Source organism: Sus scrofa, chromosome 2 (assembly GCF_000003025.6).
Source record: "Sus scrofa isolate TJ Tabasco breed Duroc chromosome 2, Sscrofa11.1, whole genome shotgun sequence".
In the NCBI taxonomy this organism is placed as follows: domain Eukaryota; kingdom Metazoa; phylum Chordata; class Mammalia; order Artiodactyla; family Suidae; genus Sus; species Sus scrofa.
In genome coordinates this window covers 102,419,248-102,438,816 of record NC_010444.4, presented here as the reverse complement: position 1 = coordinate 102,438,816, position 19,569 = coordinate 102,419,248, and the positions used below count along the sequence as shown (strand labels likewise).

Below are 19,569 nucleotides of genomic sequence, written 5' to 3'. Positions count from 1 at the left end.
AAAGGAGAGTTCATTTTTAAAGGAGGTAGTATTCCCTGATTTCTTTATTTAACACCCTGCACGCAGAGGGGTCATAGTCAGTCCTGGAACAACAGACCTCACTCACCACCCCCTGAGCATGTGGGCACCAGGGAAAGAGCAGGTAAATGTGATGAATGTGATAAGTGAGTTATTACACCACGTCCTCGACTCAACAACAGTGAAAACAAAGGGTCATAAACAAAGGATCAAAGAGAGAAAAGGCCCCACATGGAATTGGCACTTTGAAATTAGGGTTTGTGTTAGAATTTGCTGCCTTGCGAAACTGCTGTCAAGGGTCACAAACTCAAACGCTAAGGAATGAGTGGCAGGTGTCCAGAAGGTAGGAGCCAGCACTCCCCAACCCCCATGCCTGTGGGCAGACCTGAGCATCTCAGCCCCAGCTACTGCCACACATGAGGGTGAACTGACTTTTCATAGAGGTGCCAAGTCTAGGTTCTTCTGTGAAATCCCCAGATGTTTAAATGTTGGAAATTCCATTAAACAGTCACAACAGCAAACAGTGCTAGCCAAGCAAGACAGGACGCAAAGCCACCATTTCAATTTCACTTCCTCTAAAGATATTTTGGCGCGTTCGTTCTGTTTCTTGAATGATTCTGTTTGCATGTGTCTTTAGGAACCGTGACTCTGAGAGAGACAACAAAGATTTAACTCTAAGAAGACCCTGCCTGCTCAGCCCACCCCCTCTGGGACTGGTCTGTACACTTAATGCTTCCTCAGAGAGTAAGGTGACTCTGCTCTTTTTCCAAGGATGGGCATTCCTAAAAGAGCTGAGGTCAGTGATGCCCTGGGCACAGCCGCTGATGATGACATGCAAGCATGCAAGCGCGCCTTCCTCCAGAGGTCTAGCTGGTGAATCACTCCAACTGAAATGACTTCGGGGCTGGCCCTTTAAAAGTTGAGCACGCTACCAGGCAAACTCCTCCTCCAGGGAGGTTCCTTTAAATGAAAGCCCGCTGGCTGGGGCCTCCGTTTTACACCCGAGCAATACCTTCTGTTGAGGTTTCCTCCGGGGAGGCAGCCGCCTGTCAGCATGGCTCAAGCATTTGTGAACAGCAAAATCCAGCCTGGGAAGGTGGTAGTTTTCATCAAGCCCACCTGCCCCTTCTGCAGAAAGACACAGGAGCTCCTCAGCCAATTGCCCTTCAAAGAAGGGCTTCTGGAATTTGTCGATATTACAGCCACCAGTGACACCAACGAGATTCAAGATTATCTGCAACAGCTCACAGGAGCCAGAACGGTGAGCCGGGGGTTTCATTCGGAAGGTTGGATAAAAGGCTCCCGGATTCCTTTTTCTTGCCTGGGGTGTGAACAGGGGATGCCTTTGCCTTCCTCTAGGACACCGCTAGGGCTCCGTCACTCCAGGCAGCGGGAGGGCTGTGTGGGGAGGGGGAGGGTGCCGGAGAGAAGACACTGCTTCCTTGAAAGGGTGGCTGGACTTCAGCCAAAGGTGCTCTCGGATCAGAGGACAGAGCACAGCTGACCGTGCTGTGCGTCAGGGTCATGGGCCCAGCAGCTGTCCTGGAGTCACTGAGGAGCTATCTGGAGTCTTTGTCTTAAGCACTGCCGAGAAGTGACAGTTTGAGGGCTGAAGTGGGAGGAGGGGTGGAGGAGCCAAGTGTGAGCTGTACATTTCTGTTGTTGAGTTAGAACCGCCGGCACTTTTTCCTCTGGGTTCACATGGCCAAGGAGGATTTGCTGCCCTTCAGTCTTACCTCCAGGATCTCTTTAAACTTAACCTAATTTGCTCATTTTTCCATATCCTATCTAACTCCTCCCAGGGAAGAACCTCATTCTAAATGACGGGATATTTCCAGACCTGTCAAGAGTAGGGAGGGAGGCCAGAGTCCGGATGGCTCTCACAATGGCTTGCTGGTTGATCCTGGCAAGTCACCTCCTCTGTGACTGCCAGCGACCTCCTGGCTGCAGCGCCACGCTGGAGTAGGCCACCTCTACTTCCTGTTTGCTGTGGACAGACAGTGAGACCCTAGGAGCCGCTCCCTTTCTGAAAAGGCTTCCTCTTCCTCAGCCAGCCAGCCAGGTCACCAGTAGCAGTTCAGGTGCTGGGGACGGGGGTTGGTGAGGGATGTCCCACCAGCTCAGCCAAGCTCCCTTTCAGGGTGCACATTCTACCACATGGTGTGCACAGAAGCATGTATCCTAGCTCAGGTTTAGTTTGACTTGCAGGGTTTTCTCTGGGTTCTTAGGGTAAAGAAGGGGAGGCTGTTTCTCTCCTACCTCTCTAGTCAGAAGTCAGCTTTCTGGTGCAGAGAGGGAGGGAGGCCATACATGTTACCCTATTGTTTCCAGGGCCCTGGCTGGGGTCTGAGGACCCTGGTCTCTGGAAGGCCCTGGAACAGGACACCATGGCCAGAAAGCCTCTTGCTGCTTGGCTGGACCACCAGCTGTGTAGGTTGCCCCGGTCCTGAGGGGGAAAGGGCAGGGCAAGTACTGCCATGGCCCAGCTCTGATGGTCTCTCGGCCAGTGGTTCCTAAATTTTGCTGCACATTAGAATCACCTGAGGGGCTTTAAAAATTTTTTTTAATTTACTTTGCTTTTTTAGGTCTGCACCCAAGGTATATGGAGGTTCCCAGTCTAGGGGTCAAATCAGCTACAGCTGCCAGCCTATGCCCCAGCCCCAGCCACTCCAGATCTAAGCTGCGACTATGACTTACACCACAGCTCACCAGATCCTTAACCCACTGAGCGAGGCCAGGGATTCAACCAGAAACCTCATGGTTCCTAGTCAGATTCATTTCCTCTGTGCCATGACGGGAACTCCTGAGGAGCCTTTTTTTAATGCTCAAGTTATACCCCAAGCCAATTAAATCATAATACGGGAGGTAGCATCCAGGCTTCATTCAGTATTTTTTTTTTTTTTTTTTGTCTTTTGTCTCTCTTTTTTTTGTTGTTGTTGTTGTTGCTATTTCTTGGGCCGCTCCCCCGGCATATGGAGGTTCCCAGGCTAGGGGTTGAATCGGAGCTGTAGCCACTGGCCTACGCCAGAGCCACAGCAATGCGGGATCCGAGCCGCGTCTGCAACCTACACCACAGCTCACGGCAACGCCGGACGGGAACTCCCATTCAGCATTTTAAAGATTCCCTAGGTCATGGATATAAACACTAAGTTAGAAGACAACTAAGTTCTAGGGTGCAATGTCCAGCATGGTGGCTCTGAGTGGTGATAGTGTATTGCATGTTTGCAGTTTGTTACCAGATTAGATCCTAAGTGTTCTCACCACGCACACATACAGATGGTAGCTGTTAGGTGATGGGTGTGTTAATTAACTGGATGGCGGTAATCATTTCAGAATAATGTATGTGGACATCAAACTAAGACAGTATACACCTTAAATATACAAATTTACCTGTCAATTATACCTCAGTAAATCTGGAAGTGAAAATAGTTTAATTTCCTATCAAAACAAAAATCCCTAGGTAATTTGCAACAAAGTTTCAAAGCTATGTCTTTCAGCCCAGCAGTATCAAATTCTCTAGGAGGAAAAATTAAGCAATCCCCTTAATATATTCAACAATTTTTTTTTTTCGTTTTTCTTTCTTTTTTTTTTTTTTTGGCTTTTTAGGGCCACACCCACGGCATATGTAAGTTCCCAGGCTAGGGGTCGAATCAGAGTTACAGCTGCCAGCAACCTATACCACAGCTCACGACAATGCCAGATCCTTAACCCACTAGGCAAGGCCAGGGATCAAACCCACAACCTCATGGTTATTAGTCGGATTCGTTTCCACTGTGCCACAATGGGAACTCCTTTTTATTTCTTTATAAAGCAACACTTTGTTTTAGCGATCCTTTAAGGGTTTTTTTTGTTTTGTTTAGGGCCACAGGAGCAGTATATGAAAGTTCTCAAGCTAGGAGGAGAATCAATGTGCACTGCTGGCCTACACCACAGCTCATGGCAATGCCAGATCCTTAATCCACTAAGCAGGGCCAGGGATCAAGCCCACATCCTCATAGATAATAGGTTTGTTTCTGCTGGGCCACAGCGGGAACTCTAAGTTTGTTTTTGAATTTTTCAAAATATTTTTCACAGGTTCTTGAGTCCTGAATGCATTCTTTTTTATTTTTTTCCTTTTTGCCTCCTAGGGCCACACATGTGACATATGGAAGTTCCTGGGCTACAGGTCAAATCAGAGCTGTGCTGCTGGCCTACTCCACAGCCACAGCAACTTAGGATCCGAGCCTCGTCTGCGACCTACACCACACAGCTCATGGCAATGCCAGATATTAACCCACTGAGCAAGGCCAGGGATCGAATCCACATCCTCATGGATACTAGTCAGAGGCATAATGGGAACTCCCAGAACGCATTCTTCCAAGGAGAAGATCAAATACTTTAAAGTCTCATACCTCATGATCCCCAACAAGGAAAGGTTTCTATTCCAAGACACTGAACCATTAGGAGCGGTTGCTTATCCTGTAATGACAGTTGCACTGTACAAGCAGTAAGAGCTTACAGGGCTGGATTGATTACAGACAGTAGGACTTCAATCAGGCCCTGTGCTTAGGGAAACTTGCTTTGGTTTCACTATAGCCATAGCTCCTAGACAGGTGCCTTCACTTCCTTTCCTTCTTTATGTAAATCCAAGCTCCTAACCTGTACCATTTTTCTTTCTAAAGAATGTTTTTGAACATTCCCCACAAGGCAGATCATAGGACAAATTCCCTTATTTTTTTGTTTGTATGAGAAAGTCTTTTTCTCCTTCACTTTTGAAGGATAATTTTGATGGGTACAACAAATATGTTTAAGCATCTACTCTACGGGGCATCTTTCTGGATACTGGAAATACGGCCATGACCAGAGTGAACAAAAATTATTGACTTTGTGGAACTTCTATTCTAATAAACACAATAAAAATATGTTGGGAAGTGGTGATTTGTGCTATGCAGAAACACCAGGTAGGAAGGGGAGGAAGGCTGTAGGCAGCAAGGTACAGTTTTAAATGGAGTCATCAGGCCTTTCTGATTTTAGAGGATCTTTAAAGGAAGTGGAGGAACAAGCCATGCAGAAGTTTAGGGGGAGGGCATTCCTGGCAGTAGGAACAGCAAGCGCTAAGGTCCTGTGGGTAGAAGCCGCCAAGGAGGCCTGTGTGGGTGGAGGGTAGTGAGTTAGCAGGAGGAGATGTGGTTTGAGAGATCATGGGGTACAGGCTGACAAGGCCTTTCAACCCATCACGAGGGCTCTGCTTGTGAAGGGAAATGAGATGCAACTGAGGGTTCTGAGCAGGGGATGAAGCCTGTCTGACTTTTGAAAGGGTCCCTCCAGAGATGACAGAAAGGCCATGGGTGAGAGCTGAAGCTGGGAGACTTTTGGAGACTCTAGCAGTAATTCAGATGAGAAATGACGGTGGCTTGTTTCAGGGAGCAGACAAGGTGCTGGAGCATGTCGGGAGGCAGCTGAGTAGCAGCCTCTAAGTCTGCCTAGAGTGCATAAAATACCACCTGGCTGGGGCTGGGAGAGGAAGGGCCCAGAATTCCCAAGCTTTCTTTGATGGCAGCAGTTCTCTGCTTCTTGCCAGTAACAGACAAGTTACTCTGAAGAGGGGGATGGGCCAGGAGGGGAGGACACTGAGGACAACTCTTGTCCTCCTTCCTCATTTGTATCAGCAGCTTCCTGTTCTGTCACCACAGCCTCCCACACCCATCCAGTGCAGTTCGGCTCCTTGGGGGGAGCCGGGAACTGGAGTGCTTTAAGGTGGTTTTGCTGTTGCCTAGACTTTGAGGGTGGGTGAGAGGCCAGTGGAGCCTTTCAGCCCTCAGGCAGGCATCTCATGTGCCCAAAATCCCACCCTGGAGACAGCCCGGCCAGGTCATGTTTCAGGGCAGCGGTAGCTGCTGCTTGCAGAGCTGTGGGTTTCCAAAGCCTCAGTAACCCTGGGAAGCATAAACAGCTATCAGTGCCAAACAACAGCTTGAGAGAGGGATCCCTGGGAGTCACCACCACCTGGGAACTTGTCAGAAATGCAAATTCTATTGACCATTGCAACTGACCACAGCTAACTCTCCCTGGGGAGACAGGAGAAGCCAAGAGACACCACCCCTCTCCCCTACAACAATTTGCAAGGTGCTTTATTTTCTCTAAAATAATGGCCAGGAGGCAGGAGAAAAACTCAGATTTCTGACCTCATCTTTCTGCAGGTGCTTTCAGCTGATTTAAAAAAAAAAAAAAAGTTGCCTTGGAGTTCCCTTTGTGGCTCAGGGGTTAATGAACCCTACTAGGATTCATGAGGATGCAGGTTGAATCTCAGTGGGTAAGGGATCTGGCTTGTCCCTGGCGCTGTGGTGTAGATTGCAGATGAGGCTTGGATCCCATGTTGCTGTTGTTGTTGCTGTGGTGTATGCCAATTGGACCCCTAGTCTGGGAAGTTCCACATGCCACAGATGCGGTCCTAAAAAGCAAAAATAAAAATAAATGTTGCTGTGATGGTGCCTCCACTTGCAAAGCCCCCACACAGGCATGCACGGAAGGTGGGGCAGATGGTACCTTCTTTGACTGAGGACATTATGAGGCTTTCTTGCTGGAATACAAGTTCCATGTACTCTTCTCCACTCTCAGGACAAAGGAAAGAGCTGTGGCAATGTGGTTGTGGCAGTGTGCAGGATTGTTTTAATTTAGGGACTTAATTTTTTTTTTAATTTTTAAAAATTAAAGGAGGAGTTCCCTTCGTGGCTCAGTGGTTAACGAACCCGACTAGGATCCATGAGGAAGGACGCAGGTTCGATCCCTGACCTTGCTCAGCGGGTTAAGAACCCAGCTTTGCCGTGAGCTGTGGTGTAGATCACAGATACAGCCCTGATTTGACACCTAGCCTGGGAATTCCATACGCTGTGGTTGCGGCCATAAAGAGCAAAAAAATTTAGAAATTAAAAAAAATAAAAATTAGGAGTTCCCGTCGTGGCGCAGTGGTTAACGAATCCGACTAGGAACCATGAGGTTGCGGGTTCGGTCCCTGCCCTTGCTCAGTGGGTTAACGATCCGGCGTTGCCGTGAGCTGTGGTGTAGGTTGCAGACGCGGCTCGGATCCCGCGTTGCTGTGGCTCTGGCGTAGGCAATTAAAGTATAGTTAATTTACAGTGTTGTGCCAATTTCTGCCGTACAGCAAAGTGACCTGGTCATACACAAATATATACATTCCTTTTCTTGTATTATCTTCCATTATGGTCTATCCCAAAAGATTGGATATAGTTCCCTGTGCTATGCAGTAGGATCTCATTGCTTATCCATTGTAAATGTAACAGTTTGCATCTACTCACTCCAAACTCCCAGTCCACCCCACGCCCCTCTTCCCCTTGGCAACCTCAGGTCTGTTCTCTACGTCTGAGTCTGTTTCTGTTCTGTAGATAGGTTCATTTGTACCATATTTTATTTTTTAATTTTTTTTTGTCTTTTTGCCTTTTCTAGGGCCTCTCCTGCAGCATATGGAGGTTCCCAGGCTAGGGGTCTAATTGGAGCTGTAGATGCCAGCCTCCACCACAGCCACAGCAATGCGGGATCTGAGCCTCGTCTGCAACCTACACCACAGCTCATGGCAACGCCACATGTCTTAACCCACTGAGCAAGGCCAGGGATTGAACCGGAAATTTCATAGTTCTTAGTTGGATTCGTTAACCACTGAGCCACAATGGGAACTCCTGTGCCATATTTTACATTGCACATATAAGTGATATGATATTTGTGCTCTTTCTGAATCACTTCACTTAGTATGAAAATTTCTAGTTGAATCCATCTTGTTGCAATGGCATTATTTTGTTCTTTTTTATGGCTGAGTAGTATTCCTTAATTTTAAAGCTGACTTTTACCCAGACCCGTTTCTTTTTTCTTTTTTCTTTTTGGTCTTTTTTTGTCTTTAGGGCTGCACCCACGGCATGGGTTGCAGCGTGGGAACTAGGGGTTGAATCGGGGCTGTAGCTGCCAACCTACACCACAGCTCACAGCAAGACCGGATCTTTAACCCACTGAGCAAGGCCAGGAATCAAACCTGAACCCTCATGGATACTAGTCAGGTTTGTTCATCACTGAGCCACAATGGGAACTCCCCAGACTCATTTCTTAATATAAACTGGGGAAAGACTTAATCTGAAATAATTTAGCCCCTTTTCCTTAGGTCTCACTTTTTGAAAAGTTCATTTGGGCATGCACCTCAATGTGCATAGCAGCAAGAGAAATACAAATACTGTGTGATATCACTTATGTGGAATCTAAAAAAAAAACGAATTAGTGAATAAAAGAAACAGTCTCAAAAATATAGAGAGCACACTAGTAGTTAACAGTGGGGAGTGGGAAGGGGGAGGGGCGGTACAGGGTAGGGGACTAAAAGGTACAAACTATTATGTATAAAATAAGCTACAAAGAGGAGTTCCTGCTGTGGCTCTGTGGTTAAGAACTCAGCTAGCACCTGTAAGGATATGGGTTTGATCCCTGGCCTCACCCACTCAGTTAATGGTATAGCATTGCCATGAGCTGTGGTGTAGGTCGCAGACACAGCTCAGATCCTGAGTTGCTGTGGTGTAGGCTGGCAGCTGCAGCTTTGATTTGACTCCTAGCCTGGAAACTTCCACATGCTGCAGGTGAGGGCCTAAAAAGAAAGAAAAATAAATAAATATGGCAGAGGACCTCTCAGGAAAAAAAGTAAAAGAAAATATCAAAACGTACCCTCCCCCAAAAAGCTAAAAAGATATAATGTACAACACAGGGAATATAGCCAATATTTTATAATAACCGTAAATGGAATGTAATCTTTAAAAATTCTAAGTCACTACATTGTACACTGGAAACTTATACTGTACACCAACTATACCTCAAAAAAAAATTCATTTGAATTTTTTTATGCCTTCTGTTCTGGAAGAGGACCTGTTTGCTCCTGAACAGTCTGTATTGTGCTCATTTCTTCACTGCCAGCCTTTCTGTAGCATCCTTGGCCTGGAATTTGAGCCACAGTGAGAGGACTTTGGAATGCGCCTTACTAGGAGTAGGGAGGGAGCCTGAGTATAACTCAAGATAAAAGTTATTCAGTAGGTAGGATGACTATGTCACCCCAGATGGCCCTGGGTGACCCACCCATGCCAGGTGTGAACCCAAAACGGAAGCATGTCCTTGCTCCCAGAGCAGCAGCATTTAAACAGCTAATGATGGGCCAGGTATTAATGGAAATTCAGACACCACCATCCCTTCCCCAGCTAAGGACAGCTCACAAAAGAGAGACGACTCTAATAAACTGTGAGTCTAATAAACTGTATGTGAACTAGTGAAAATACTTTTTCCAGCTGTATTTAGAAACAAACTCCTTCCTGGTTGCCACAGCTCAGTTTGCTATGGCTCAGTTTAAGGGTTCAGGTGTGGTCCCAGGATTCAACCAGGGTGGTCTAGCTGCAGCCAACCCAAATTCTTTTGCTGAAAGGTGTTTCTCTAGAGTGAAAATTTAAATCACTTGGACAGGTTAAATGTCTCATGCACTCAATCTGAAAAGATTCTTGGATTAAAAACATTTCTCCTCGAAGGAGTAACTTCATACAAGAAAGTTCTGGTCTAAAAGAATATACAAGAGGAGGTTGTAAAGTGACTTGAGAAGCTTTGGATCATGAAAAATGCTTAGAATGAGGAAAAAATCATTCTTTCTCACCTCATAATGAAGATCCTTAAACATCTTGGCTTGTCTTTTTTAGGTACCTCGGGTCTTTATCGGTAAAGAGTGTATAGGTGGATGCACTGATCTAGAAAGTATGCACAAGAGAGGGGAGCTCTTGACCCGCCTGCAGCAAATTGGAGCTCTGAAATAATTACAGGTGAGTGACAGGTGGGATGCTGGGCCAGGAACACTGGGAGAGTGTGGAACGAATTCTACAATGTTTTATCATAATCTAGAAAGGTACTCTGGTTAGCAAAAGAATGATTTGGGGTGATTGGAGAAACTGTGACCTCATGAATGAGTTTCCCATTTTACCAACAGATTAATTGTGTCCATGGGAGGAAATCTTTTCACTCAATCTTCATTTAACAGATATTTACTTATGACTATGTGCCAGACACTGTATTAGGCTCTGGGAATACAGAGATGAACAAAAAGAAAACATGGAGCTTATATTCTAGAGAGATAGACAGATCAAAAACAAGTAATTAGATAATTCCTGAAACAAATGAATAATTTGATAGAACATGGCAGGGGGATGGGGAGCAAACTGAGCTAATGTGATGAGGGAGGGCCTTCCGCAGAGGGGCTGGTGGAGCTGAGACCTGATTGACAAGAAGAAGGCAGCCATGTAAAGACAAGCAGAAGAGCTTTACAAAAGGCAGAAGGAAGAGCAAGTGCAAAGGCCCTGGGGTGATGAGCATGTGATATTCAAGGAACTGAAAGCAAGCAAGAGGAGACTGAGTGAGGTGTAGTAGGAGGAAAAGTAGCAAATGAGGGCAGGGGCCAGACAGAGCACACAGGCCATGGTAAGCAACTTGAATGATTCTAAGAGCAGTGTGAAGTCAAGGTAATTTTTGCTTTACCTGTGTACACACTGCAGATCAATTCAATCTAGCTTGCTTCCCAAATGACAAAACCAAGTTGTCTCAAACTGGAACCTAAAGGAGATCTTAGGCTAAATGGCAAACCATAGGTAATGAACTCTTCAGAAAGGAACCAAGAATCTTTTGAGGTTTGATGGGTTTCCTTCTCCCCAAGTCTTATTAGTGCAAGCTAGCTTCCAACCAGACCCATTCCTCTGACTCATATGTGGAAAGACTGTTTGGTTTTTTACCCAAAGAAGAAACTTAAAGTGCTTAAATTAAAATGTTCTTAGAAGGGTATTTATTGCCCACTAATTAATAACTAACCCTTGGGAGTTCCCGTCGTGGCGCAGTGGTTAACGAATCCGACTAGGAACCATGAGGTTGCGGGTTCGGTCCCTGCCCTTGCTCAGTGGGTTAACGATCCAGCGTTGCCGTGAGCTGTGGTGTAGGTTGCAGACGCGGCTCGGATCCCGCATTGCTGTGGCTCTGGCGTCGGCCGGTGGCTACAGCTCCGATTCAGCCCCTAGCCTGGGAACCTCCATATGCCGTGGGAGCGGCCCAAGAAATAGCAACAACAACAAAAAGACAAAAGACAAAAAAAAAAAATAAAATAAAATAAAAAAATAATAAAAAATAAATAAATAAAAAAATAAAAAAAAAATAACTAACCCTTGAGCAATGAGTATATAACGATTTGTGATAGTTACTCAGAATCGCAACAAGTAGAAATAAAACAAGGTCTGAAAAATGCATCTGAACCCCTCAATAGTAAATACTATAAACCTTTAATTACAATTCTCCAACATCACAGCAAGTACACGCTATGTTTAGGTTAGCTTTCTGGCCTCAAAGCACTCAAAACCCAGCTCACTGGTGCCAAATGTTTCCTATTCTGGAACACTTTAGCAATTTAGGCTTAGATTAAGAATGAGAGAAGGACTTTCCTGGGAAGGTGAGGAACACCATTTCCCCAACTACCTCCCTGTTGGGATGGGCATTAGCGTCCTCCATGGTCAGGGGGTCTCTATCTGCATTGTCCTTTGCACTACACGCTCAGTGTTATACTGGCAATTTGCTTCTCAAGACCATCTGCAACCTACTGTACTCAAATAGCAAGAGTAAGTGTTCTGGGAGTTCCCATCATGGCTCATACTAGTTGGGATAATGAACCCAACTAGTATCCATGAGGACAAGGGTTATGGTCCAGGTCCAACATGGACCTTAGCCTGGGAACCTCCATATGCTATGGGTATGGCCCTAAAAAGCCAAAAAAAAACAAAACAAAAACAAAACAAAACAAAACAAAAAAACCCAAAAACTTAAGTGTTCTGGTAACAAGAGGGAAATTGATCTGTCCAAGAAAATCCAATTCTTTGCATTTTTTTTTCTTAGCAGAGCAGACCCAAGCTGATAGCTCCCTTGAGAGCTGGATGGCAGTGCAGATAATGACAGCGCTTCCTGGTGGATGGATGCCGGGCTACCTTCACTCAGCTGCAACTACTGTTTACTTAAAATTCTGAAATGTGTTAACCCAAATAATTGGGGGGAGTGGGTTTTGGGGGACAAAACCAGATTTTTCTTCTGACTCTGTATTAAAAGTGGATCAACTTGCCCCAAACAGGTCTGAGAAGTTTGCTGGATGTCTTGGGTTTCTTGTGGATTGGCCCTTTGGGTCCAAAAGACCATGATAAGTTATGTCTTAGGATTCACTCATTCCCCAAAGATGTTCCTTACACACACATTTGGCAAATGTTTTTGTATTATGTGTTTTGTTTTTTGCTTTTTAGGGCCGTGCCTGAGACACAGAAGTTCCCAGGCTAGGCATAGAATTGGAGCTGCAGCTAGCTGCCAGTCTATGCCACAACGACAGCAAGGCCTGATCCTCAACCCACTGAGCAAGACCAGGGATACGAGTCGGGTTTGTTTCCCCTGAGCCACAATGGGAACTCTTGGCACATGTTCTTAACTAAACTGTTCTCCATGTGCTGGGACTCCTCTACCTCTATGCCAGTGTTTCTCAGTCAAAATCCAGGCCCCCTTGGGTGAATCTCTAGTTGAGTTTCTGCTACTGCCCAAAAGTTATTTTGTCAAGTTTGTTACCGACTTTTGTATGATAAAGTCAATAGGTAGTTTGAATGTGTCTTTTCACACTTCATGTGTCTCCCTGGCCACCATTCACACACCACACTACCCCCACTTTGAGAATCACTGCTATGACCCAGTGTCCTGAACCCGGACAACTCAGAGGTCTCATAGAAAATGTTCAGCAATGGTGTGAAGGGTCTGAGCACCCAATGTGAGAGATGCCACACGAAAAGTGAAGCACTGCTGGTCTTTACTTGGTGCTACGGGGTCAGAGGTACAAGAGCAGGTACTGCGGTCATGTGGTAACCTGCTATATAAGATAGTTGTCGGGCCATTAAGTGTATTAATTGGTTTAGATTTAAAAGTTACCGTGGAAAACTTGTAACCCCCTCCCCCAAGCATATGTTTGTGAAAGTAGCCAAATCTGGAGAGCACTGTTTAAGTTTTAAATTTTCTCTCCTCCCCCGCCCACTCCGGGAAACTCCAAGAATCCCTTATGCAGTTTGTTCTAGAACTGCAGGATCAAGTTAGTTCCCTTCTGCAGTCTCTAGTCTGAAAATGGTTAATTTCTTTCCTAATAAAGAAGTACCCACAGGTCATTGCAGTGATCTTTGTTCTTTTCTATGTTCTCAAGATCTTAAGGAATATTTTTTGTTTCTTTTTTTCTTTCTTTCTTTTTTTTTTTTCCCTCGGTCTTTTGTCTTTTTTTTAGGGCCGCACCCACGGCACATGAAGGTTCCCAGGCTAGGGGTCCAATCAGAGCTGCAGCCACCGGCCTACAGAACAGCCTCAGCAACACGAGCCGCCTCTGATGTACACCACAGCTCAGGCAATGCCTGATCCTTAACCCACTGAGGCCAAGGATCAAACCCACAACCTCATGGTTCCTAGTCAGATTTGTTTCCTTTGAGCCATGACAGGAACGCCTAAGGAATGTTTATTAATGCAAAATATACCAATCTGAAGCTTTTTCATGTTTGCCCCTTGCCACTATAATCAAAGCTATATGCTACTGTCCTTCACTGAGCACAAATGGTTTTAACTTTTTATTTATTTTTTTTGTCTTTTTGCCGTTTCTTGGGCTGCTCCGGCGGCATATAGAGGTTCCCAGGCTAGGGGTCTAATTGGAGCTGTAGCTGCCAGGATCCGACCTACACCACAGCTCACAGCAACGCTGGATCGTTAACCCACTGAGCAAGGGCAGGGATCGAACCCACAACCCCATGGTTTCTAGTCGGATTCGTCAACCACCGCAGCACCACTCCTTAACTTTTTAAATCTCATAATTTGTGTATGTCAACACTGGCATGCTGAGTAATGTTTAGGATTCAATAGTAGTGGTTTTTGTTTTGTCTTTGGGGCCACCCCTGCAGCATATTGAGGTTCCCAGGCTAGGGGTCAGATTGGGGCTGTAGGTGCCAGCCTATATCACAGCCACAGCAACTCAGGATCCAAGTCAAATCCGCAACTTACACCACAGCTCATGGCAACGCCGGATCCTTAACCCACTGAGTGAGGCCAGGGATTGAACCCACAATCTCATAGTTACTAGTCATGAATTTGTTTCCACTGTGCCATGACGTGTGACGGGAACTGCACTGCACCACAATGGGAACTCCAACAGTAGTGTTTTTTATATTACACTTTGGTATACTTTTGGCTTCCTCTCCCTCCCCTTACAGACCCTAACTGTTCCCTCTAACCAGAAAGCTGTGCATGACTGCAGGTTACACACTGGACAACACTAAGAATGCTCCCGGGAGGCTGTGCTGTGTGCAGACTGCACAGGCCCTGACCACTTGGCTGCTCTTATACATTTCTGTGTCCTTACTGTAGCCTTTCTTCCTGAGACACCCTTTCTTTGTTCTTTCAAACCCTGCCTTCAAGGCCTGAGGTACAGAATCTCTCCCCTGTACCTACCCTCTCAATTTTGACAAATTGCTCTCTCTTCTGTAATCCTAAAAGACTGCTTATAGCTACATTACAACTCTCAGGTTGAACTGCAGTTAGTTATCTGCTCGGATCCTGAGTTGCTGTGGCTGTGATATAGGCTGGCAGCTACAACCCCGATCTGACCCCTAGCCTGGAACCTCTTGCCAGGTTCAGAAATACTCAAAGGCAAGAGCCTTGATTTAAAAATTGCCATATGCCAAGTCTCTACCACAGAGGTTCTGTTTTATCAAAGCAACACACGTGTGTGGTTAAAGATGTCAAGCAACACCAAAAGTCTTTCCTACTCTGTCCCTCCCAAACCCCATACCCAGCCACATATTTATCAGTCTCATAGGTATTTAAGCTTTTTAAAAAATACTTCAGGAGTTCCCGTGGTGGCGCAGCAGAAACGAATCCAACTAGGAACTATGAGGTTGTAGGTTCGATCCCTGACCTCGCTCAGTGGGTTGGGGATCTGGTGTGGCCATGAGCTATGGTGTAGGTCGAAGACATGGCTCAGATCTGGCATTGCTGTGGCTGTGGTGTAGGCCAGCAGCTGTAGCTCCAATTAGACCCCTAGCCTGGGAACCTCCATGTGCTGTGGGTGTGGCCCTAAAAAGCAAAAAAAAAAAAAATACTGTAAGATGTACTAAACACATATAAGAAGACATAAAATGCATAGTTTTTTGTTTTGTTTTGTTTTGTCTTGCCTTTTTAGGGCCAAATCTGCAGCATATGGAGGTTCTCAGGCTAGGGGTCAAATTGGAGCTGGCCTATGCCATAAGCCATGGCAACAAGGGATCCGAGCCACATCTGTGACCTACACCACAGCTGAGCCAATACATTTAGTTTTGGAAAGCAACAGCAAACACCAACCTACCCATGTAAGGAAAGGGCAATATCTCACCATCAGATGAAGGGCCTCAGGAGAAGATAAGCTCAGCAGAAGCTCTGAGACACAGACTGGCTTCCCTTTCCCTGGGAGTTTGCCAGAGGGGTGGTCCCTGATGAGTCCTTGGAAACACTGGGCATCCCCCAGAAATACAGTCATGGAAGTGGGCTTCTCTGGCCCACCTCCAGCTTTCAGGAGTAGGTCAAAGCACACTCACACACTCCATCTTTCTGCAGGAGTGTGGCAAGCCCACACCCCCTCAGCGAGCCACGGGTGTGGCATGGAAAACAAAAGTCATCAGCACAAGGCAAACTAAGGACAGATAAGGATCTGCTTCTCATTTAAGCATTCCACTTAAAAAAAAAAAAAAAAAAAAAGACACAACAGGAGAGGTCACAACAGGGGAATTTCCCTGCTCCAACATGGACTGGCTGCCATGTCTAAGCACAGCTCTCTTCCTGGGCTCTCCCTTCACTGTCATCCTGGGGAATCCATTTCCCTCTGTCCTGCGTTGGATCTCCTGTTTCCCACACTCCACATGTATTTGTCATATATACAGCTAAACTGCTGTAACAAAGACATAATAATGACAGAAGTTTATTTTTCTCATAAGAGGTTAGAGGCAGGCAGGTGGTTTTGCACTCTGAAGTCACATTCAACCCAGGGGTTGTATACATCACTGCCGCTTATTACCATCCGCCAGAATTTAGTCTTTGGCCCCACTTAGCTGCAGGTAATGCTATAGGCAATCACGTCCCTGCTGGGAAGCCCCTCACTGAGCTAAAACTCAGGGAGGTCTACACTGAAAAAAAATTCGGAGTTTGGGATTAACAAATACGTACATAATACATACATAATACAAAATACATAAACAACAAGGACCTACTGTACAGCACAAGGAACTATATTCAGTGACTTACAATAACCTGGAATGGAAAAGTATCTGAAAAAGGATTATATATATACATCTGAATAGATATGAAGGATATATTTATAAAGAATATTTATGAAGAATATATATATATATAACTGAGTCACTCTACTATATACCTGAAATTAATATTGTATTGTAATACTGTAAATATTATAAATCAACTACGCTTCAATAAAAAGTTATTTGATTTAAATAAATAAGTTTAAAAAAAAAGGAAAGAAGGGGGAATAGATATCAAAAGAAAATGAGCAGATTGTCTCTTTTTTTCAGTCTTTTCAATTTGGAGGACCACATATACTTCTTGGGTTTTAAGAAAGAATGGCAAGTAAACTTTTTGAAGCCTCGATTGGGAAATTTTTTTTTTTTTTGGTCTTTCTAGGGTTGCACCCACAGCATATGGTGGTTCCCAAGCTAGGGGTCAAATCAGAGCTGGAGCCTATACCAGAGCCACAGCAATGCAGGATCTGAGCCATCTGCAACCTACACCACAGCTCAGGGCAAAGCTGGATCCTTAACCCACTGAGTGAGGCCAGGGATGGAACCTGCATCCTCATGGATGCTAGTTGGGTTGGTTAACTGCTGAGCCACAACGGGAGCTCTGGAAAAATATTTTTATTTTACCCTCATACTTGATAGTCCATCTGGATAGAGCTAAATATTTTCCCGGAGCTCTTGTGGCTCAGCAGTTAACAATTCTAATTTTTTTTTTAATTTTATTTTATTAATTTTTTTATAATGATTTTTTTTTTCCATTACAGCTGGTTTACAGGGTTCTGTCAATTTTCTACTGTACAGCATGGTGATCCAGTTACACATACATGTATGCATTCTTTTTTCTCACACTATCATGCTCCATCATACGTGACTAGATATAGTCCCAGTGCTGTATAGCAGCATCTCATTGCTTACCCACTCCAAAGGCAATAGTTTGCATCTATTAACCCCAAATTCCCAGTCCATCCTACTCCCTCCCCCTCCCCAAAGCAATTCTGATTCTTGCTCCTTTGGGGGTGACCTGTTTTGTTTTCTTGTTTGTTTTATACTCTGGGAATTTACCATATCTTCCCTTTGAGGCCTGTGCTCTGAAATATCACAGTGATGTGCCCTATGGGAGGGTCTGTTTTCATACATTTTGGGGGCCACAAGAAGGTTTGGAGGGCCTATTGGAAATTTTTTTGGATTATTTTATGGATACTTTCCTCTCCTCCATTTTCTTTGTATTCTTTTTCTGGAACTCCTACTAATCAGATACTGGCTTTCCTGAAGTTGTCCTGTAATTTTTGCTGTATCTTCTCTCCTATTTTCTATTCCTCTTTTTTTTTTTTTTTTTCCAGGGATTTACTTATCTTTACTTTCTTATTTTTCCACCAAGTTTTTGATTTCTGATGTTTTTAATGTTCAATAGCTCTTCAATAGTATTTGAAAATTCCTTCTTTTCTAGAATTGTTTTTGTTTCATGTAGGCAGGACCTTATTTCGCTGAGACTACTGAGTTTTTTAAAAACTTTTTTACTGAATTTTTTTCAACTATGATTTTTTTTCTTGTTCTCAATTTGTTTCCTTTTTTTCCCCTTGTTCTCAATTGTTCCTTTTTGAATTTTTTTCTTGTTCTTGTTTTATGGAGGTACTCTTTTCACTCTTTCAAAAAGGATATTAATTATAGTTAGGGCATTTTAAAAAGTGGTCTTCTGACTCCATTATCTCTGACTTCATATGTTCTGTTTCTGCTTACCATTTGAAAACTGTCAATGTTCTGCACTGAACATTTGCAGTCTGGCTAGCTGTATATATTTAATTTTTTTTTCTTTTTAGGGCCAAACCTGTGGCATATGGAAGTTTCCAGGCCAGGGGTCAAATTGGAGCTGCAGCTGCCAGTGTATGCCACAGGCACGGCAATGCCAGATCCGAGCAGCATCTTTGACCTACACCACAGCTCACGGCAATGCTTCGCAGACCCTTAACCCACTGAGCAAGGCCAGGGATTGAACCCACATCCTCATGGATACCAGTCAGGTTCGTAACCTGCTGAGCCACAATAGGGACTCCTGTCTGTAAATATTTAAGAATGAGGCACCAAAAACTGGTTGGAGATTTGTGTATGTGATTTGGGCTTGTCATCCAGTGGGCTATACCACACAGTCTTTGTTCAAATGTCACCCTCTCAGCAAGTACTCCCACTTCGCCCTACTTAAAATTTCACTTGGCATTCTCTACCCCTCTTCCTTGCTTTATTTTTCCCTATAGCATTTATTACCTAATATGTTGTATAATTAGCTTATTTATTGACTTATTTATTTTGCTTTTTTAGGACTGCACTTGCGGCATATGAAAATTCCCAGGCTAGGGGTCAAGCGGAGCTCCAGCTGCCAGCCTACACCACAGCACATCTACGTGGGATCCGAGCTGCATCTGCGACCTACGCCACAGTTCACAGCAACATCTGATCCTTAACCCACTGATTGAGCCCAAGAATCAAACCCACGTCCTCTGGTGACTGGTAGGGTTTGTTACCGCCAAGCCACAATGGGAACTTATTTATTTCATATACTGTCTGTCTCCACCACTAAAATGTATGTCTCTTAGAGCAGGAATTTGTATCTACATTTTTACTGCTCTATCTGCAGCATCAAGAATATTGTTTGCACATAGTTGGCCCTTGATAAATGTCTGTTAGGTGTTTGAATAAATGAATGAGTGAATGATTAGATGTAGAGCACCCAACTGTTACCTCCTGGACGTTCTTTTGAACTGTTCACTTTCGCCAGTTTTACAGTTAGATGTTGGGCCTTGCTGCCAGGTTCTGGCTGCCAAGCAGGGGAAAGGGATCTGGCAGCCCTGGTCACTTTGCTGACTGTCGTGTAATCTCCTATTTTCTGTCAGCTCCTTGATGAGGAACTCTGTATGATACGTAGGGATAGGAAGGACTAAAAGAGCATCAAGATGTTGGCACAAGGGCTTGGCAGAGGGAAACTACAATAACCCAGCAACAAACTCATAGCCAAAGCTCTATTCCTTCTGCTTATTTTACAAAACAAGTGATTCAATCTCCTGCATGTGCCTCATTTTACTAACTGCCTGCAGGCTGCCCCTTCCAGCCTGGGCCCTGGAGTGAGATGCCTGATAGTCACTCTCCAATTCAAGATGGTCCACAGATGGCCCTTCGGGGGAAACAA

The 19,569-nt window shown here is 44.8% G+C and overlaps 1 protein-coding gene across 2 annotated transcripts; it reads left to right on the top strand.

The window, feature by feature from the left end:
* GLRX (glutaredoxin) lies at positions 966–13,237 on the top strand. 2 transcript variants are annotated; one of them, XM_005654989.3, is made up of 3 exons: positions 966–1,279; positions 9,723–9,842; positions 11,950–13,237. In XM_005654989.3, the coding sequence occupies exons 1-2, from the start codon at positions 1,073–1,075 to the stop codon at positions 9,834–9,836; spliced, it is 321 nt and encodes a 106-aa protein (XP_005655046.1). In that variant the 5' UTR covers positions 966–1,072; the 3' UTR covers positions 9,837–9,842; positions 11,950–13,237.